The 22643-nt window shown below is 39.3% G+C and overlaps 1 protein-coding gene and 2 pseudogenes across 4 annotated transcripts; all 3 read left to right on the forward strand.

The window, feature by feature from the left end:
• The first annotated feature begins 4958 nt into the window (after nucleotides 1-4958).
• On the forward strand, nucleotides 4959-8897 carry LOC113023702 (trans-1,2-dihydrobenzene-1,2-diol dehydrogenase-like; annotated as a pseudogene). Its single transcript, XR_013910139.1, has 7 exons — nucleotides 4959-5259; nucleotides 5368-5474; nucleotides 5561-5724; nucleotides 6702-6954; nucleotides 7467-7584; nucleotides 7777-7934; nucleotides 8321-8897. The product of XR_013910139.1 is annotated as a trans-1,2-dihydrobenzene-1,2-diol dehydrogenase-like (transcript).
• Nucleotides 8898-11442: 2545 nt separating this feature from the next.
• On the forward strand, nucleotides 11443-14351 carry LOC113023766 (trans-1,2-dihydrobenzene-1,2-diol dehydrogenase-like; annotated as a pseudogene). Its single transcript, XR_013908974.1, has 6 exons — nucleotides 11443-11532; nucleotides 11669-11780; nucleotides 11888-12021; nucleotides 13045-13289; nucleotides 13870-13993; nucleotides 14187-14351. The product of XR_013908974.1 is annotated as a trans-1,2-dihydrobenzene-1,2-diol dehydrogenase-like (transcript).
• Nucleotides 14352-18091: 3740 nt separating this feature from the next.
• On the forward strand, nucleotides 18092-22639 carry dhdh.2 (dihydrodiol dehydrogenase, tandem duplicate 2). 2 transcript variants are annotated; one of them, XM_026173318.2, is made up of 7 exons: nucleotides 18092-18256; nucleotides 19963-20074; nucleotides 20222-20385; nucleotides 20723-20978; nucleotides 21564-21688; nucleotides 21870-22017; nucleotides 22200-22639. In XM_026173318.2, the coding sequence occupies exons 1-7, from the start codon at nucleotides 18167-18169 to the stop codon at nucleotides 22307-22309; spliced, it is 1005 nt and encodes a 334-aa protein (XP_026029103.2). In that variant the 5' UTR covers nucleotides 18092-18166; the 3' UTR covers nucleotides 22310-22639. The 2 variants fall into 2 exon arrangements, with proteins under 2 accessions (XP_026029103.2, XP_080156077.1); XM_080299951.1 differs by lacking the exon at nucleotides 18092-18256 and adding an exon at nucleotides 18951-19354.
• Nucleotides 22640-22643: the final 4 nt, after the last annotated feature.

The raw sequence follows: 22643 nt of genomic DNA on the forward strand, positions 1-22643 counted from the left end.
GCTGGGCAATAAGCAGAGGGCCCACTTAGGGATCTCGGGTCCTCAGGCCACCCTAATTAAGTCTGTTTCTCATTGTTTGGTGAGAGAGATTCATACCAGTGGCCTACTGGAGGGCCTATGTAGGGCCCTGGCAGTGCTCAACCTGTTCCTCTTGCACAAATAAGCAAATATAGGTCCTGCTGATGGTTTCATGACCTTCTACAGTCCTGTCCAGCTGTCCTAGAGTAACTGCTTGTCTCGTGAAATCTCCTCCATGCTGGTACCACTGTGCTGGGAGACACAGCAAAGCATAGGTGTTGGCCTAACTGCGCAACCTCTCCTCATGCTACCATAGAGACACTGACCCTAGCCAAATGCAAAACTAGTGCAACTTTGGGGTTTGAGGCCTAATTGATTTAATGCTAAATTCTGAAAAAAAGTGTTCCTGTAATTTTTGTTGGAGCAGTCTATAATGTAAAATTATCAGCCATATAATAACCTGCCTGCTGAGTATATTCATTATCATTTTATATGGAGATAAGGCACCTCACCATTGAAAATGTGAATTTGAATGGAATAAAAACATGAAAACCCAAAGAAAGATGATTGAAATTGAAAACTTGAGATAATAGCTCTTTGTGTGTGTGAATTTAGTCTTCATCCTCCCCTCCCCTCCTCACCAACACTAACACCCAAATCATGTGCTGGTAAGTCAGCTCTGGTCCAGTCGGCGTTTGCTCCATAGTTCAGCCTCCCTGTGTGTGTTTGTGCGGCAGACAAAGATAGGACTCTCAAAGGGCCAGCACAATGCTGGGTGGCTCAAAGGCTCCCATTTTTGCTTGCTCGTCTCACTCCCCCTCTATCACACTTGTTCTAGTAAAAAAAAAAAAAGTCTAGCCCACACATCAGAACATGCAGTAGCATTGACAAAATGACTTATTACCCCTCGTTGCACACCTCCCTCTCCCTTCCTAGATTCATCAAACTCCTAACCTCCCCTCAAAATGGCTGGCACTCATCTAGCCTGTCACTCGTCCTCTGCAGTGACCTTGAGAGAGAGATGAAGCAGTGATGGGGCTCCCATAACTGCTGCAGTACAACCCCCCGACTCTCCCCTACAAGAAAAAAAAAAAGCATCACCAAGATGGCTCTCACTTTCCCAGCTGGAGGAAGGAGGGGGTAAAAAGCCCTCTGCATATCTACTTCAATCAAAACAGGATTAGGGTGACTTTCTGTGCTCCTTTCCCCCCTTTACTTAAAGTTGGTGATGAAATATCAAGCAGTTTAATGGTAATCGGGTTTGCAGAATCCCACTGTAGCATTTACTCTTTTCACAAGTTACCTTAAATTAAAATTAATTAAGTGTTAAACAAAAGAAAAAAGCAGATAAGATTCATTCAGCTTGTCTTACAAATTTTAAATATTTCACGTGCAAGCCTAAATAATTCAATCATTCAAGAAAAACTCAATTAATACTTCTGTGCTGTTAGTATTACAGCGAGGTTGGGTGGTGGAGGGGTTGTTCCTGACAGCAACACAGATGAAATGATATGACAAAGTGTGAAACAAAGCTGTCTGCTGTGATCAAATACCTTCACAGGGAAGTTTCTCCACCCACTCTAAGGAAACTTGTGACTGGTCACATGACCCATCGACTGTCATTCTCCCATGTCTCAGTGGAATAACGATGCAGACAAGAGATGATGCATGAATTCTTAATCAAATAAAGAGAGTGAGAAGTGATACGAATGGAAGGCAATCGTCATGCCCGTGCTGAATTAATGAGTTTCCTGGTTTCCTCCTGCACGCCAGTTTTCTGAATAACTTGACAAATCAGCTGTCTTTACCATCTGCCTCTTTCCAGTCCAGCCACAGCAGGTTAAGAAATGCAATTTCAGTTTATGTGGCTGAAGAGTATATGATGGCCACTTTTTAGCTTTTGCTTCATTAAAAGCAAAAGTATGATTCACTATGACCTAGTTGTCACTTTCTACTCGAAGAGGTGGCATTTATGCATCCTGAGGGTGATACTGGGTAAAGTCCAAGTGCCATACAGTTGGGCGAACCTGTCCAAATCCCAACCAAAGCACCATTCTCTGACCACCTGAGCCTCTGCGTTATGCGTTATGCTGGCAGCTGAGTCAAACAGCATGGAACCAATTCATTGCTTCACACCAATTCAAAATCTACTTGCACTTTCCCATTCTGGTTACACTTCCTCTATCACACTTCTACCTCTCTTTTCTTATTACCTGTGGTGATGTCACAGAATCACCCCGTTAAAGAAATGCGGATGTGTGTTTTACCCCAAAAATGTAAAAGTGACTCAAGGAGGAGTTGGGCATTCCCATGGCAACCAGGTCTTTTGGTATAGGCAAGGATATCAGGCCAAGCCCAATGCCATTTGCATACAAATTGCCCAGCTGATACCTTGTTGTTATGACAACGGCACACAGCTCCCAGAATTCATTTGGAAGTGAAATACAAAAAGAAAGCAGCCAGTGAGAGGCCATTGATAAGATTCCCTTTTCTTTTATAATGAGGATGTTGCAGACATGATGATTGGCCTTCCACTGAATTCCAATCAGCATGCAGTACCTCCAGGAAAATAAATCATATACTTATGACAGGAATTAATGGAAAAGATGGACTTTTAAGTTGAATTTGAAACAGTTGTCAGCTAACCTGATTTGATGTTCTCAGTAACCTCCATTGACTCCTGGCAGATACTTTTGAAAGTAAATTGTCCATTTGCATGAGTCACCTGATTTTGCAAACCTGTAGATAATTCCTTAGATAAGCCTTGCCAAATCCTCAGAGCTTGACGAAGAAAGTAATCTCTGCTGACAACATAGTGTCCTCTACTGGCAGCATGTTGCAGGAAGTTTACACAACCACCTGTCTGGCTAAATAGATAATTATTAGCTCAAGGGCAAGTGTGCTGATGCTTTTCCATAGTCATCCTGGCTCAGCTTACTGGTCAGTTAAATTACCTTGCGTTGGGCTCCATGAGCATTCTGTGAAGCCAGCATATCTATTTATTCCAGCAACCCCCACAAGACTCTGGTTTAATCATTGGCTTCTCTGTGGCTGTCAAGCCATTTCAGGTTAATCAGTTTCTCTCCCAGTGGAAAACAAAGCACCTCCTGGTTCCGATACTTGACCTGAAGTACTGTGGAAGACTGCTGATCTATGGGCAAGGTGATCCCTCACCCTGGCCTATACACATTAAACTCTGCACTACTTCATGTTAATGATGGGCCCCGGTGATCCCCATGTTACAGATTGTTGGACACAACCGGTTCAAACAACTTCAACCTGGATTGAAAGACCTGTATCAGCAACAATGTAGCAAAACAGCAAGGTGTGTGTGTGTGTGTGTGTGTGTGCGTGTGTGCGTGCGTGCGTGTGTGTGCGTGTGTGCGTGCGTGCGTGCGTGCGTGTGTGTGCATACGTGTGTGTGTGTGTGCGTGCGTGCGTGTGTGTGCATACGTGTGTGTGTGTGTGTGCGTGCGTGCGTGTGTGTGCATACGTGTGTGCATAGCTGGACTGGCCATCGGGCATACCGGGCATTTGCCCGGTGGGCCGCTGGCGATTTTTTGTTTTTATGGGCCGATCGATTTTTTTTTTTTTTTTGGAAGGGTATAAATAATGAAAGGTGTTGGATTGGCCAGTTGGTCATGATTGACTCTGGGCTGGACCAATTACAGCCGAGGAGGTCGGATGCACCCTCCCCCTTGTTTAGCAACCTTATAGACGAACTAAAGAAAATGGAGAACAAAAAAAGGAAAGAAGGTGCAGAAAAAATTAGGACCAAAAAGAAACGAGCCCTTCAGGCAGACGCTGCCAAATGTGTAAAAATAACTGAATTGTTTGGCGGTAGCTATGGCATAGCTTCCACAGATTTAGCAACATCAGCAAGTGGTGGAGGCCAGCAGGTGGATAAGGGAAAGGGGAGGCAAGAGGAGGAGAGACCGAGGCGGCCGCCGGTCATAGTGGCAGAGGAACTGAACTTCAGGCAAGAAGTTATGACCTGCTGTCTGTGTCAGATATAAACCAAGTTTAGTTGTAGTTTGTTTTCGTTGTGCTGACTTTTTACAGGCGCTTAGAATAACTGGTACTGCGTACTAGCTAGCATGATGGAGTTTATATACTGCTGGGCGGGTGCTATGAAGTTACTGATAGTAAATTTTATTTTATGCTTCAGGTTAGTTTCTCAAACTCCTCAAAATCTTAACAAATTGTGCCAATCCTTACATGTTGCACCAGGCTGATTTATCATCTAAAGTGGAGAAGTCTGTGACAGAGGAGACAGAAGAGCAGCAGAGAGAGATGGAGAGATGACTTCATGTCATCCATGAGGGATGCATTTGACATATGTTTCACATATTATAGCCCAACAAGTTACTCATAGCAATTTAAATACCAGCAATCAGTTTTTGGCAGACTTTTTGGCACAACACCGGCTATTGCAGTTAATAATACAACAGCTTCTTGCCATTTTTTGTGTTTCTTTTTATCGCTGTGTAACTGAGCTCAATTGAAAGCCTGCATGCGCTAGTACCTCTTGCCACAAGTTCCCAGAATCCTTTGCGGTTTTACCCCTGAATGACGTCACATTTTTGGTGGGCCGGTCTCTAGTCAAAATGCCCGGGCCGATTTTTTGTCCCAGTCCAGCCCTGCGTGTGTGTGTGTGTGTGTGCATACGTGTGTGTGTGTGTGTGTGTGTGCGTGTGTGTGCGTGCGTGCGTGCGTGCGTGTGTGTGCATACGTGTGTGTGTGTGTGTGTGTGCGTGCGTGCGTGTGTGTGCATACGTGTGTGTGTGTGCGTGCGTGCGTGTGTGTGCATACGTGTGTGTGTGCGTGCGTGCATGTGTGTGCATACGTGTGTGTGTGTGTGTGTGTGTGCGTGCGTGCGTGCGTGCGTGCGTGTGTGTGCATACGTGTATGTGTGTGTGTGTGTGTGTGTGTGTGTGTGCATACGTGTATGTGTGTGTGCATGTGTGTGTTACAGTCACTACCTCTCCAGCATGTAATGCAGGAGCCTTCTATCTGCTATCACAAAGGCACAATAGTTTAGTGGGATCCTTCCTCTGAACGTGCAAACTTTCCAAGGTTACATCTCGCCAGCAGCTGAGATCTTTACTGAAGCAACACACTACTCATTTGTCACTTACCATATAATTCAACATGGCAACTCGATGGGGACTCTGTGGAGCTGGAAAGATCAGCCATGACTTCAGTGTGGCCATTAAGACTCTGCCTCCGGGAGATCATCAGGTACGCAATATAAACAAGCTCAGTGCAGCTGCGCTGTCACACAGGATATGTCCTTTCAACTAAATAGATCTGCAAGGTGTGTGTGCATTTTTTTCTTGTTATGCACAGATTGCAGTCATTGCATCAAGGAGTATTGATCGTGCCAAAGATTTTGCCCCGAAGGAAGGTATTCCTAAGGCTAAGGTATGAGGAGCTGGCCAATGACCCAGAAATTGGTAAATTGGGAATAATCTGACTGCACAAATGGAGATAAGGGTGTGACGGTTTTATTGTTTGGGAAAAAAAACTTGTGTTCCCACAGACATTGTATATCTGGGAATGCTGCATACAGAACACTGGAGAGTTGGCATGCTGTTCCTCAAGGCTGGGAAAAATGTGCTGTGTGAAAAACCCTTTGCTATGAACTCCAGAGAGGTGAAAGACCTCGTTGCCACAGCCAAGAAAAACCATGTCTTCCTGATGGAGGTAAGGTTGAAGGGATGCAGTGGTCTCTGTACAGCTTTGCTCTGGTGTCACTTGCTAATAGTAGGGGTAATTGAAGGTGCTGTTTTGAAGCTACCACAACAAAAGAAAATATTTGTTTCAGGATGAAAAATAAAAGTAATCATTTTAAATGTTATGTAGCAAAAATGTAACATTTCAGGATACAGTTGGACTTGTGTCAGTATATACTGATGTACGAATGGTTAAAAATTAAATAAAGCAGCTTATTTTAGCACAATAAAAACACTATAAATGGAGAGGAATGGCTTCCTTAGATCTGTAAAAAAGTTGAAAATGTATCTACTGTGAGCTAGTTCAGGATATTATATTTTCTTTATGTTATATCTTGTAGGCATGTCAGTGCAATACTCCAGTGCAAAACCATTTATGAAATAGCAAATTGTTCTGAAGGGTATAAAATGTCTAAAACAGATTATAAAAAGGATGAACAAAACACAAGATACAAAGTGTAAATTAATACACTTTAATGGAGCTAATAATTGTGTTTTGTTATCTTAAGACAGATTGAGGATAGCTGTATCCAGTATATGCAAAGCAAGCAGTTTGCTGACTGTAGCTTCATAATTAGGCATCCTAACAGACAGACCACTGCTCATGATGTTCTCATCTAACTCAAAGGAAAATAGCAGACAATCATATTTTTCAATATCTTAAACATTTCCTATAAGGTGAAAAAATACAGGTATTAAATATAAATAAATATAATATTACTATTTAATCTCTGCTTAATGTGGCACAAAAATAAATGAGTTTACATTTACTCTCCACTGCAGATTAGTTGAATATTACTGCCACGACAATACAAATTTGATGCTCACAAGACTCATATAAGAAGCAAAACTAGCAAAAATGATGGTTCATGGTACTTCATGGTGAAACTTGAGGTTCAAATGTTTAGTTCTGTAGCGAGACTGGATCATCTGCCCTTTTCCTCATAGGCCATCTGGTCCCGCTGTTTCCATGTGTATGCTGAGGTGCGCAGGCTGCTGGCAGAGGAGGCGGTTGGGGATGTGAAGCTGGTAAAAGCCTACTTTGGCTCCCCTCAGCTCGACATTCCCCGATCAGTGCAGAAGGAGCTGGGTGGAGGAGCTCTGCTGGATATCGGAGTGTACTGCCTGCAGTTTGTTTTGATGGTGTTCAATGGTGAAAGGCCAGAGTCCATCCAAGCCACAGGGGTGCTGCTTGACTCAGGTATGATTCAGATCATGTGGGAGAAATAGGATGTATGTTAGTATCATTTACCACAGGGCGTGCTTCAGCAATCACAAACGCACACTTGAGCCTTGTCATAAAAAATCTAATAGAGGAAGAGAAGCACACTTTGTGTGATACAGAAGAATCACTTTTAAATGAATTGTCTAAAATGTAAACACCCCAGGACAGAATTTCACACAGAAAATCCAAGACTTATCATTAAAATGTCACACTAATACAAATCCCCCCAGAGAATACAGTAATACGGTAAAACTGGCAGGAGAATATGTAACTGCATGTCTCCCCAAAAGCTATTTATAATAATATAAAAAGCTTTTTTTTTTTAGTTTAATGTAAGCAATTTTTTTGAATATATGATTTTTTTTACTTATATATATATAAAATATATAAAGATGACACTGTAAATAAGCTGCAGAGGTCTAAAACAACATTTTAATGCTAATTTATTTGATGCTTTCAATAATTTAATGTTTTTGAATGTTTAACAGGAGTGGATGAATCAGTGGTTGTGACGATGAAATTCTCCAGGAAGAGGATGGCCTTGTGTGCCTTTTCAATTGCAGCCCGACTACCAAATGACGCTGTCATTGCGGGCACTAAGGGTCCATTAAAGTATGCTATGCTCGTCCTTTGCAGGACCATTTGAGTTCATTAAGAAATTACAGGGACATGCAAAGACTGTGCTGACTGATGATTAATTTCACATTTAATTAAACCAATATATTCAGACATAGATTTCACTGTATTTGATGAATTTGCAAATTGAGGGACTGAAACAAAAGTTTGCTTCCTTTTCACTGTACAGGTTCTTGGCCCCATGCACTGCCCCACCAAACTGGTGGTGAATGACAAGGAAACAGAGTACCCTCTGCCTGAGCCGTGTCTCCCTCTGAATTTTACCAACAGCGCCGGGCTGCGCTATGAGGCAGGAGAAGTGAGGCAGCGCCTGCTTAAAGGTAGGTCATGATAAAAGGAAATGTGTGTATTTCTCTCTGAAGAGACAGCCTAAACCACTGCTTCAAAGGAAAGCTGAGTTTGTAAGAAGGACACTGCAGTTTAGACAATCACTTGCATTCTCAGGGCGACAAATGAAAATGTAGAAGTATACACCAATTATACTCATCAGATTATGACTGAATGTAATGAGTGCTTGGAATGTCCTTTAGCTCACAGAATATTACAGTACTGTTACTTTTACTTCTAATAATAATTTACATAATCTTTATATTCCTGCCTTGTCATAAATTACAGTTCATTCTAAATATGTACATAATTTACACTTATTATAATTTAACATCTGTCCATGAGCCAGAATTTGGATAAAACTTCTCTTCATTTGCAGGACTTAATTAGAGCCCACGGATGCCTCTGGCAGATTCTGTCTTGCTGACAGAGATCATGGCTGAAATCAGGAAACAAGTGGGAGTTGTCTTTAACCAAGACAGCCAGTGAAGCCACTGTCAAGCAGAGCTGTTTCAGACCAAATCCTACTAAGATGTAACAGAAGGAGTTGCTTGAGGCAGCTGGAATGAGCCGATCAATCAGAGCACCACGTGACAAAGCATGGCAGCTGTGAAGGACTCAGTAAATTTTTGGAATAGGTAAATGTTGGTTGCATTATTAGGCAGTTTGCTCTCCGTGTAGTCTTTTTAGCTTCAATATAGACCCATGATAGCTCAAAACATAGTTATCCTACCCCAGATCTACTATGTAAATACCGTGAAATACACTACATGAGAAACATTGCCAAATTTTGTATTACACAGATTAAGCAGAGAGATTGAAAATATGATTTAAACCAGATGAATCGCAACGCAAACAGATAGAGCAACTGCCTTGTGTGTCACCATCCTGTAATGAAGTCCTAGTTCTTTAAAGATAAACTCAGCTGTCACTGTGAGGTGTGTGATTGATGAATCCAATAAAGGGCTGATTGTGAAAGCCATGTTTCATTTCAAATATCATCCGCTGGAGAGAAGAAGAGACTTCGAGTGGCACATTTGAATCAAAGTGTTCTGTCATGTCTGACCCTTGCAGCGGTGTACAAATAGATTCAAAAATAGGTTGCACTGTCTGATTTTCAAGGTTAAGACTTAGAAAGGTTTTTATGGCTCATTTAATACTTTGTCTCAACCTTATAGGCTCACATGACTGATAAAAACTGAAGAATGTTTCACTGATATAAAATTTACCCCTTAAATTCAAAATGATAGATTTTGATTATTTGATTAATGGATAATATAATTATATACATATCTCTCTATACATCCTGTGCTGTGTGTCTTAGTTAAAATAGGCTAAATAAATGTGACATGCAGCTTTAAACAAGGTAGTAAGAAATATCAGCTCTAACATGTCCCCTGTTTTTTGAGAAACAAGTGAGCTCAAGTGATTTATGTCGTACAAACAAATAAATGATGCTTTCCATTTTAAAATCAACAGTAGCTCAAGATATAACTAGAGCAGTTATTATGCCATGAACCAACGTTTAGACTGCAAAATATACAACTAATTTACAACTGATGTAATTGTAGTAGAATAAAGTTACATCAAACTAAACACATAACAGACAAATTAAAAATATTGCAAGTATTATCATAGGTACTTTATCAATCCAAAGGAAAATAAAAATGCCAGTGCAGCTTGATTAAGACAAATTTTTAACATTAGTCAGCACAAAACATAAAGCAAGGAAATAAAAGTCAATGTAGTGTTATTACACATCGATTGAAGGCAAAGAGCTCCCCTTAGTGGGGTAAGACGAGATAAGAAATTGGAACAAAAAAGCACATTGGTTTAAATGCTCTCCTTTCATGGCTAATATTAGAATTCGGTTTTTAATACCACTCCGTCTGCATGGTGTTATTTTTATTCCACAAATGCAATAAATTTTAAGAAGACACATTATTGGTTCCAATGTTGGCAGCACTTTCTGGAAAATATCTGGATGGCTGCTAAAAATGTAACAGAAGCAATCCGCTGTATCGTTCAACAATACTGCAACAATATGGCTTCAAAATTTAGATAGCTGTTGCATTTTTAGCTTTTGCCTTTATTTCAAATGTATTTTAAATACCTTCATGTGGTGATTTTGCATTTTTGTAATCCTAAAACATTTAAACTGTTTTTATGAATGTTTTTTAATATTTATTTATTTATTCCTTCTTTTTTTTTCTTTTGTAGCATTTTGTTTCTTTTCATTGATTCAAAGCTATATTATATAACACTGCAATGCCCGTATCTCCATATATCTCCACTGTGATGCAAAAATACTGGCAAACTTAAAAAGTTACGTCATAAAGTCCACATGTATGCTGTGTCGCCACTCTGAGGCCGAGTACAGTAGCTGCTGAGTTGAACTTAATCTCGCAATCAGCGGTGTCCAATATGGCAACCAGGTGGGGAAACTCATGACCTTACGGTGGCCCTGAAAACTTCCATTTGCTGAACAACAGATATGTCTTTTATCAAACCACTGTTCACAAATCTACCCAGTCATTCAAACATAAAAATTTCCCTCATCATTCAGCGGTTAGACGTGCTGTTGAAATCAGTTTCTTACATCATTTTATTGACACAGTGTTGTATATCTGGAGTAACACGACAAGAAATCCGCAAAGTATGGTAAGAAAGTTCCGAAACTCCCATCAGCTACGCATGCGTAATCGGTCACGTTATGGTCACTCGTATGATATACCATAGGCTATTTTACTTGGGGGGAAAATGAACAATAATAATAATACCTGATTTCATTTATGACATATGACATTGAATTAGAATAATATTAGAAGAATATTAGAATTTCATGGGCGTGATTTAGATGTCACGTACAAGAAACAGTAAGTATAATGTTACCATGGATACAGTGAGACACGCTACTCTGTACACTGTTTACATATTTTTGAAAAGGTTAATGCGCTAAAATAATTAATATCAGTTTCTTGTGGTGATATGCTGATATATATCATGGGATTACATTAATAGTGATGAAATCTTAAAAATGAGCGGAATCTTGGGCAAGTTCTGTTGCGTAACCGTTGCTGTCTTAGTACACATCTATCGTCAGTTTTAAGATTTTAAGAAAAATATCAATACGCCCAATAATGTGAAGCAAAAATAAACTGTTAATGAATATTGCGAGAATCTTTCCTACGTGAAGAAAAACTATACTTTGTAATGGCCGAGAGTTTTAAAAAGACAGGTCAGACGAAATCCATGTTTGGTTTTTTCCACGTTATTCCCACCCCCTTTCTTGCACCACCGCTAGAAGTCGCTTAATATCAAAAAGTATGTATTGTTTCTAAAAATGGACTTGTGCTAACAAGCTAAGAGGCAGTTATTTTTACAGGGCAGTCTCGTTTAGTAGGTGTCTTCTCCCGATTTGCAGGATTTCCAAGAGGTCATAGCGCAGGCTTTTTTTTCTCTGAAGCAACACTATAGCCTACTCATTTGTCACTTGTCAACATGGCAACTCGATGGGGACTCTGTGGAGCTGGAAAGATCAGCCATGATTTTAGTGTGGCCATTAAGACTCTGCCTCCGGGAGATCATCGGGTACTCAATTAAAGGAAGTTCGGTACAACATTGTCACACAGAGTGTCCCCTATACACTGAACAGGTGTGCAGTGTGTGCGTTTGTTTGAGTTTGTTTTGTTGTTCTTTTTCTTTCCTTTTCTAATGTTATGCATAGATTGCAGTCATTGCATCGAGGAGTATTGACCGTGCCAAAGATTTTGCCCAGAAACATTGTATTCCTAAGGCCTATGGCAGCTATGAGGAGCTGGCCAATAACCCAAAAATTGGTAATAATCTGACTGCACAATTAGAGATAAGGGTGTGACGGTTTTATTGTTTGGATGAAAAACTTGTGTTCCCACAGACATTGTATATCTGGGAATGCTGCATACAGAACACTGGAGAGTTGGCATGCTGTTCCTCAAGGCTGGGAAAAATGTGCTGTGTGAAAAACCCTTTGCTATGAACTCCAGAAAGGTTAAAGACCTCGTTGCCACAGCTAAGAAAAACCATGTCTTCCTGATGGTGGTAAGGCTGAAGGGATGAAGTGCTGTCATTTATAGCTTTGCCCTGAGGACACTTGCTAACAGTAGTGGTAACTTAAGGGTCAGTTTTTACAGTGCCACAGAATAAGGAAAGAATTGTCCATTTCAGGAGGAAACCGAAGGCAATTATCTTAAATCTTCTAAATCTCTCTTTTTTTTTTTTACAATTTACTAAGAAAGTGGAAAAAGGTACAATAATTTTTCAATTTTACAACAAAAAATTCCAAATATGCAGATCAACATGGTCTGGACATGGACATGGCAGATGGCTCATAGGGGGTAAAATGATTGGTGGGTTTTTTTTCTCTACTATTGTAGGGTCTTTGCCTTACAATTGAAAGCACTTTGAGTCAAGTGTTGTTGTGATAAATAAAATTGAATTGAATTGAATTGAAAGAGGAATTATTGTCATGCATGCAGCTGTTGTAAAAACAGCAATAAGAAAATATAAGTCACTAAACTAATGCCTTTCCAAAACACAGCAAAAGTTAATAATCAGTTTGGAAAATGTTATTGTTTTTATTATTATTTGAGGGTTATCAGCCTCACAGGCATGCAGTTAACATTATCTGTGCTCAGATGGAATGGGATTCAGGTTGCTATTGCAACCTGTGGCCACAGCCAGACACATCTGCACCTGGCTTGATGATCACATTTTAATTCCCATTTCGTGCACAATACACCTGCAGCTTTCAATGTTTTTCTGTTCTTGCTTCTTCTAAATTAACTGTTAGCTACATAAAATGCAACTGTGTATTTGTTTTTGGCTTACACCACTAAGAAACCCAATGGTCAAATTATATACATGGATTGTAAGAAATTGCCATTCCTATTATTTTACATTATTGACAGGAAAAATTATTGTTCACAGTACAGATTTGCCACAACAGTCATATAACTGAGGAGCTTTATAATAAATGCCTGCTCAGGTGAAACTTCAGTTTCAACTGTTTAGTTCTGTAGCGAGACTGGATCAAAATATCTGGATCTGCCCTTTTCCTCATAGGCCATCTGGTCCCGCTGTTTCCCTGTGTATGCTGAGGTGCGCAGGCTGCTGGCAGAGGAGGCGGTTGGGGATGTGAAGCTGGTAAAAGCCTACTTTGGCTCCCCTCAGCTCAAAGTGCCTCGCTCAGAGCAGAAGGAGCTGGGTGGAGGAGCTCTGCTGGATGTACTGCCTGCAGTTTGTGTTGATGGTGTTCAATGGTGAAAGGCCAGAGTCCATCCAAGCCACAGGGGTGCTGCTTGACTCAGGTATGATTCAGATCATGTGGGAGAAATAGGATGTATGTTAGTATCATTTACCACAGGGCGTGCTTCAGCAATCACAAACGCACGCTTGAGCCTTGCCATAAAAAAACAAATAGAGGAAGAGAAGCACACTTTGTGTGATACAGAGGAATCACTTTTAAATGAATTGCCTAAAATGTAAACACCCCAGGACAGAATTTCACACAGAAAATCCAAGACTTATCATTAAAATGTCACACTAATCCAAATCCCCCCAGAGAATACAGTAATACGGTAAAACTGGCAGGAGAATATGTAACTGCATGTCTCACTGAAGGATATCTTAGTGCAAAACCATCATATAATATATGTATTAAGCATTTTCTTTTCTTCATGGAAGGCATTTGGCAATTTATTGAATAATAAAAAATAGTTTCTTTCATTGTGTATACTATCTTCTTAAAAAAACTAATAAATAAACCTAATTCCAAACTCAGTTTAAATATATAATAAAAAGATTTGCATCTGCAGAGGTCTAAAACAACATTTTAATGCTAATTTGTTTGATGCTTTCAATAATTTCATGTTTTTGAATGTTTAACAGGAGTGGATGAATCAGTGGTTGTGACGATGAAATTCTCCAGGAAGAGGATGGCCTTGTGTGCCTTTTCAATTGCAGCCCGACTACCAAATGACGCTGTCATTGCGGGCACTAAGGGTCCATTAAAGTATGCTATGCTGGTCCTTTGCAGGACTATTTGAGTTCATTAAGAAATTACAGGGACATGCAAAGACTGTGCTGACTGATGATTAATTTCACATTTAATTAAACCAATATATTCAGACATAGATCTCACTGTATTTGATGAATTTGCAAATTGAGGGACTGAAACAAAAGTTTGCTTCCTTTTCACTGTACAGGTTCTTGGCCCCATGCACTGCCCCACCAAACTGGTGGTGAATGACAAGGAAACAGAGTACCCTCTGCCTGAGCCGTGTCTCCCTCTGAATTTTACCAACAGCGCCGGGCTGCGCTATGAGGCAGGAGAAGTGAGGCAGCGCCTGCTTAAAGGTAGGTCATGATAAAAGGAAATGTGTGTATTTCTCTCTGAAGAGACAGCCTAAACCACTGCTTCAAAGGAAAGCTGAGTTTGTAAGAAGGACACTGCGGTTTAGACAATCACTTGCATTCTCAGGGCGACAAATGAAAATGTAGAAGTATACACCAATTATACTCATCAGATTATGACTGAATGTAATGAGTGCTTGGAATGTCCTTTAGCTCACAGAATATTACAGTACTGTTACTTTTACTTCTAATAATAATTTACACAATCTTTATATTCCTGCCTTGTCATAAATTGCAGTTCATTATGGATATGTACATAAGTTACACTTATTAAATAAAATATAACATCTGTCCATAAGCCAGAATTTGGATAAAACTTCTCTTCATTTGCAGGACTTAATTAGAGCCCACGGATGCCTCTGGCAGATTCTGTCTTGCTGTCAGAGATCATGGCTGAAATCAGGAAACAAGTGGGAGTTGTCTTTAACCAAGACAGCCAGTGAAGCCACTGTCAAGCAGAGCTGTTTCAGACCAAATCCTACTAAGATGTAACAGAAGAAGCAGTGGGATGTACTATGAAGGAAGTTCAACATAGCCAGGTTTATTTTGCAATGGGTGGTTTGACAAAACCTAAAATCTAAAACCCAGAGAAAATGCATATCACAACAGTGTTTAACAGCTTTCTCTGCTAAGCTAAGCTTTCTGCTTCACATTCACATGAAAAGGACAGGTTTAGCAACAGATGACTTTTTTCTATATGAAATTATCCCTATAACTGATTCCTTCTCTATCTTCTGCCGGGTACCAGGCAGGGGGTGTTATGACAGCTTCCTACCCCATTTTCAAGTACATTTTGTGACAAAGGCACACTCAAACTCGACACTCTCTCTCTTTATCTTTCTCACACTCACACACTCCACAAGAAGGTTGTTGATTTATGTACCTGTGCGTTTTTTAATGTTTGTGTTCCAGGTTTTGTATATTTGTTTTTCTTACAGGTGCGGCAGTTGGCAATACGTTGTGCATTTGTACTCTATCGTTATTATTACATGTTTGGCACAACAGTGCCTACAGATCATAATTCTGATTGCAAAAGCTGCCAGGCAGGACAGGATTTTTTTTTTTTTTTTAATGAGCATGATTCTTTCATTAGTGTCACTTCATGGGCTCAGAAACTTTTCTAAATCACTTTATGTAAACACAGTTTGCTGCTCTATAAGCTCTATCAGGTAAAGAAGCCATATGATCCAGAAATAGAAGAAGAAATGCTGACATTTTCCTTTGGCTAAGTTCATCAAAATGGACTGAAGCAAAGTGCAAAACTGCTCTATGGTCAGATTAATAGAATTTCAAAATTATTATTACAAAACATGAACATCATATCCTTCAGACTAGAGAAGGGAGGTAACATCCAGCTTGTTATCATATGGTTTTTCTTCTGTGTTCTATTGTGAATAAAATTTGACAACTTCCTTTCTGTAAATAGAATCAAACAAGATGAAATATCTGTAAAGTATCTATCTATCTATCTATCTATCTATCTATCTATCTATCTATCTATCTATCTATCTATCTATCTATCTGTCTGTCTGTCTGTCTGTCTGTCTGTCTGTCTGTCTGTCTGTCTGTCTGTCTGTCTGTCTGTCTGTCTGTCTGTCTGTCTGTCTATCTATCTGTCTGTCTGTCTGTCTGTCTATGTAACCTTATTGCAAGGTTTTTTAGGGGCTTTTTGTTGTAAGATATGACTTAAAAGTTGCTCATTAAAAAGATCTTTTAACAATAGAGAATCTATATTGCATTTAAAATGTATTATAAATAAAATAATCAGAGAAAAAATGGTTCTTCCAGATGATTTTAAACTGAATTTACAAACACAAATTAATACATTATACATAGCTGACCGGTCGGGCTGAGTTTTAAGTTCAACCTAATATATTGTTACCCCATTAATCTTGCTTCATAGTCCACCCCTCTGCGTGAGGCAATTGAAACGAGCAGATCTATCAGAGCACCACATGACAAAGTATGGGAACAGTGACTATGATTAACCACCAAATTAAAGAGTCATCAAATTTTTGGAACATGTAAATTTTGGTTGCATTATTAGGGAGTTTGATCTTTATAGTCTTTTTAGCTTCATGATAGAGCCATGACAGAGCAAATTATAATTATCATACCCCAGAGCTACCATTTAAATACAGCAAACTTCTTGAAAAACATTGACAATGTTTTTATTACACAGAAGAAAAAGATTTAAATCAAACAAATCGCAGTGTAAACAGATAGAGCTTCTGCCTTTTGTGTCACCATCCTGTGATGGAGTCCTAGTCATTTAATGAAAAAAAACCAACAGCTGTCACTGTGAGGTGTTTGATTGATTAACTCAATAAAGGACTAATTGTGAAAGCCATGTTCATTTGAAATATCATCCACTGGAGAGAAGAAGCAACTTCAAGTGGCACATGTTGAAGTGTTCTGTTGTGTCTGACTATTGCACTGGTATAGAAACAAATTCAAAAATAGGTTGTACTGTCTGATTTTCAAGGTTAGGACTTAAGAAAGGCTTTTTCAGTCAGGGAAGGGTATGGCTTATTTAATATTTTTACTTTTAATTTCAACCGTTGGGATTTGCAGGACTGATAAAAACCTGAAGGATATATAGAATTATATATAGTAGGGCCATGTCTAAATATATATAAAAACACACATTTATGTATACATACATACAGAATTTATCCCATGGCTTCAAAATGACATATTTTTATTATTTGATTTTGGGTAATTTAATCATAGATATATCTTTCTATACATCTGCTGTGTTTATACTAAAAACCTTTATGCTATTTAATGGGCAGGTTAAATAAAAGGACTGTGCAGTAAATATCAGCTCTGCTCTAACATGTCATGTGATTTATGTCCTAAAAACAAACAAACAAGTGAATTCATTCAAAAACTGTGCCTAGTTAGGTCGTGTTCCACGCCCTATCATTCCCTAGGACAAAGTTAAGACTCCAGGATATACAGCTAAATTATAATTGACAAAAAATAAAGAGGAAAACACAACAGAATCAGTCAGCGAAAAAAAAGGCACATAAAATTTGGTGACTGTAGTGGAATCAGGTTATAACAGACTGTTTTTTTTTTAAAGATAAATATATAATAGGCAAATAAATTAATAGTAATTAACAAAATAAGTAAGCAGTATACAGAGTGTAAAAGAGGAAATCAAAGTTAAAACAATGTGGGGGTTATTATTACAAAGATTAAAGGAAAAGAGCTCCCCTTAGTGGGGGCAGATGGAATAAGAAATTAGAAGAAAAAAAGCGTTTTTAGTTCTTCCTTTATGGTCACAGTTACGACGCAGTAGTTTTAAAAACCACATCGTCAGCATAGTATTGTCTTTATTTCACGCATGCAATGAATTTCCACGTGCTGTGTCTGAAATGCTGGCAGCACCTCTGGGAAACCTGGAAAAAATCTAGCTGCTATTTTCTGATTTTTTTAATTTCATGAAAACGTGACTTTCTGTAACAGTAGTCTGATAATCGTCTGTTTAGTTCCTAATTTCGGTTGTTTGTATTTAAATAGCTAAAGAACAAAGTATGTTTTTACATATTTTTAAATGCATTTCTTTATTCTTTGCTCTCCCTGTTTTAGTTTACATTTATTTTCACTGCTTGCAGATTATATGCATTTGTCTTTACATGAAGCTACAACGCATGTAGGAAAATGCAACTTGTGTCTGAAAGTCCACATTGCATGCTGTGTCGCCACTCTGAGGCCGAGAACAGCAACTGCTGCTTCGAATCTGTCTCAGTCCGCCGTGTCCAATATGGCAACCAGGTGGGGAATCTGCAGCGCCGGGAAGATCAGTCATGACTTCACCGTGGCCCTGAAAACTCTTCCACCTGAAGACCATCAGGTATTTCTGTTAGCGAACTACTGTTCACAAATCTACCCAGTGATCAAACATAAACCTTCTCCTTATCACTTAGCGTGGTTTCCTGTAGCCGTGCTGACTGCCGCTCAGTTTCTACTGATTAGAAGTGCTTTTGAAATCAGTTTCTTACAACATTCGATTGACGCAATGTTGTATATTTGCAGTTTGTGTCTTTAACAAAGGCCGATACAAGTGACTCCGGCCGTGAACTTGCGAAAACTGCAAGTTACAGTTTGCAGTATGTTGCGTCACATGTATGCCTTACATGTTTACCGTAAATAACGCAATAAATGGGTATTTCAAATTCTTGGCACTCCACAAATCAACAGTTATGGTACATAAATATCTATAAGTTTCCCTAAAACTTCCGTTTTATTTGCAACGAAGTTTACAAAGAAACAGCAACTTGAGACTGACTTTTCCTGGTTTGTGAATACAAAATGGCCTTGAGAGTTAAAGATTCTGTGTGTGTGTGTGTGTGTGTGTGTGTGTGTGTGTGTGTGTGTGTCATATCCAGTGTTGGGGAGTAACGGAATACATGTACCGCCGTTACGTATTTAAAATACAAAATACGAGTAACTGTATTCCGTTACAGTTACCGTTTAAAAAGGTGGTATTTAGAATACAGTTACTTTGTTGAAATAAATGGATTACACTGCGGTACTTTCCTGTTTCATTTTGTCGCGGGTCAGGACTGTTTGAGTTTTGTTTGACAGCTACGTTCTGTTGTTCCAGGCGGCAGCGTTATGGTTGCCATGGTTACAGGGCGACGCTCTCTCTCTCTCTCTGCGACTGTGTGTTTCCTGGGTGAGAGAGCGCCTTTTCGTTGTTGTTGTTGTTGTGCTAAGCTAACAGGCAGAACGCTACAAGCATAGCTCTAAAGAATGTAGCATCATGGGCAGTGTAGTCCGTGTTGCAGGGAGAATGGACTGCCATACACGTTATGGGTCTGTGAGCGCGAGGAGGGAGAAAAAGGGGAGTGGAAAGGTACGAGCAGTCATCGAGGAAAAACTGGAGCTGGAAGCATGTAAATATAATAATAACCACTGCAGCCAAGAAGAGTGCCTGACGAGCCCAGTTGTAAGTAAGCTATTAAGACTCGACTGTACACCGTGTTCGTGTTTTCCTCCGAGAACAATAAGTTCCGTTGGAGCAGCCTTTCTACGCCTCTCTCTGTCTCTGATAGCAAAGTTGACCCACACAACAAAGTAAAGCTATTTTTCGGCTACGAGCCGACAGGGACCCCGCCGTATTACTCAGAGGTCCCTTTACTACAGTTCGGAGTCGCGGACCTTCAGTAATAGTAACAAATCACACAGCAATAGTACATTCACGTTGTTGTAAAAAGCATGATAATATATTAAGTAATCCAAAGTATTCAGAATACGTTACTGTCATTGAGTAACGTAACGGAATACGTTACAGAATACATTTTGGGGCATGTATTCTGTATTCTGTAATGGAATACATTTTAAAAGTAACTTTCCCAACACATATCACACTTAACTGATGACCTTGTGGTGGCACTGAGGGAGCCTGTATACTAACAAAAGATAAAAATCTTACCTAATTGTTATATATCCAGAAGATTTATATAAACTGGAACGGGAAACAAGACAAGACTCAACAAGAAACTGCCTGCTTACTTAGTTATTGACAGGAGGAACTCATCTGTGACTGTATTACAGGTTGTGGCTGTGGCAGCACGCAAGCTGGAGGATGCACAGGAATTTGCCAAAAAACACAGCATCTCCAAAGCGTATGGCAGTTATGAGGAGCTGGCCAGAGATCGTGACATTGGTCAGTTTCTGCCAAAAGTTTGCTGATTCGGTTTGCTTCGCTGATGATTTAAAGCTCCTGCTCCGGTTAGGACTTAGATGTTTGTTAGACTCCATAATCATTCTTGTTATGGTGCTCTCTCTGGTCGGCATCTTTATGTATTTGCAGATGTGGTGTACATCGGAGTAATCCACCCGTACCATCTGAACACTTGTTTGCTCTTTACAAATGCCAAGAAGAATGTGCTGTGTGAGAAGCCACTGGCTATGAACACCAAGGAGGTGCAGCAGATTCTGGCCTCAGCCAAAAAGAATGGTGTCTTTCTCATGGAGGTACAAGTACAGAAAACCATAAAGAAAAAGGAAATTCTCCTCTTGGTGTTATTTTTCACCTTCACTATTAGTCATAAGTGTTTCTTTATTTCAATTTTGGTGCACGTCAAAGTGTCAAATAAATGTAAATAAGAGAATGTAAAAACATTTAGTTAATTTTTAGCTGATTCTTTTATTTCAATTTTGGTGCACGTCAAAGTGTCAAATAAATGTAAATAAGAGAATGTAAAAACATTTAGTTAATTTTTAGCTGATTCTATGTAATTTACTCAGAACCAAGTACGTATATGTGAGTGTATGAAATATCTATGAAATATCTACTGTGTTTTTGTTCCAGGCTGTTTGGACCCGCTTTTTCCCAGTCTCAGTTGAGATCAGACGATTGCTGGCCCAGGGGGAGCTGGGCGAAGTGAAGATGGTCAGATCAGAGTTTGGTTTGCCATTGATGCATGTACCGAGAGCAATGCAGAAGGAGCTAGGTGGAGGAGCATTACTAGACATTGGGATCTACTGCTTGCAGTTTGTATCCATGGTGTATAATGGAGAGAAGCCAGAGAGCATCCAAGCTAGTGGAGTAGTGCACGTGGAGACTGGTAATGACTTTTAAAGCCGTGTCACTTATTAACATGTAGTTTTGTACTTACACGATAATGCTGTTTATACTACTGTCCTGAGTCAAATGGCAATGGTGGAATAGCTGACTCGTTCTTTTTTTCTGTTGCTCGCTTAAAAACAATGAAAAAACAATCTTTGTTGACATTTTAGTCACTAAAATGTATTATTGTGGTCCACAACAGAGCTGACAGTGACAAAGCTGTTTTCAGTTGCAGCTTGTCATGTGATAACATTATAGGGAACTGAAATCTGAAAAAAGCTCAAGTTGTAAAGTTAATGTTCCAGCTTTAGTGACACCATGACATCTGCTGAGTGTGAACTCAGATTTTTTTTCTTTTACAGCATTCCTCTTTTAAGTCTTTATCTATTGTTGCCTTTATGAGGCACAATAAAGGTTGAACTGCAGCAGTTATTTATGGTCCAATATTTTCAGCCAACCATGTCTCCATATTCCTTCATCCTAATGTGTCTTTACCAAATGTACTTTCTTTGCTATTATAGTATATAATAACAAATATATAACAATATATATATATATAATATAAATTATATTGTTATTATAGGAGTGGATGAGACCGTGGTCGCCATTCTGAAGTACTCCAAGAACAGAATGGCAGTGATTACCTGCTCCTCAGGTGTAAAACTGCCCAATGATGCCATTATTATGGGAACAAAGGGCACAGTTCGGGTAGGTCAAAGGTTAAATTAAATTTTATTAGTTTGAGCAAACCTTTTTTTGTTAATCATTAAGGATATACATCATACAAATCATTTCAAAGTCAACCAAGGTAATTTCTGAATCAAATATCTATATATATCGCTATCTATATTTTTTTAATATTATTTATTTAAATCTATTTATTTCTTAGGTCCCTGCTATGTGGTGCCCCACATCATTAGTGGTGAATGAGAAGGAGATTGAGTACCCAGTTCCAGAACCCTATTTGCCTCTCAACTTCATCAATAGTACAGGAATGCGTTATGAAGCAGAAGAGGTTCGACAGTGTTTGCTCAAAGGTACTAAGACTTTTAGATTATTAGTCTGCATCCACACTAAGGGGAAAAAAAAAAAAAAAAATCATTAATGGTCCAAATATTTTGGCTATTGGCTGACTTGTAATTCACACCTTTAACACAAGGTGGCATCAGAAACTCTACTTAAAAACATAAGCAAGCCTAACATTCTTTCTTCCCCCCAGGGCTGAAGGAAAGTACTGTCATGTCCCATGCAGACTCTCTCCTGCTGGCTGAATTGGAGGATGAGATCCGCAGGCAGGTGGGGGTGGTGTACAGCCAGGACTGCCAGTAAATGTTAAACACGTACCCATGCTGTGATTAACGGGAGCCAGATAATTTTCTTTTATTGGTTCAAAATTAACCTTTATTCCTACACCACTGCAAGGAACACATCAAGTTGTAAGGATAAAGACTATCCTTCAGCCAAACCCAGCCACTACAGAAGATGTTAAAAATATTGTCATTAATGGTCATATATGGAAAAACAACACTTTGCCAAACTGTACTTGTAAGTTCTTACATTCCTGGATACTGTTGCGTCTAGCAATACCCTGTACCACTGTGAAACCTTTTGGTGATTAGAACACATTTAAATAAATTTTAATAAAGGAGTCAAGTCTCACTAG

This window comes from Astatotilapia calliptera, chromosome 1 (assembly GCF_964374335.1).
Source record: "Astatotilapia calliptera chromosome 1, fAstCal68.1, whole genome shotgun sequence".
NCBI classification, from domain to species: Eukaryota; Metazoa; Chordata; class Actinopteri; order Cichliformes; family Cichlidae; genus Astatotilapia; species Astatotilapia calliptera.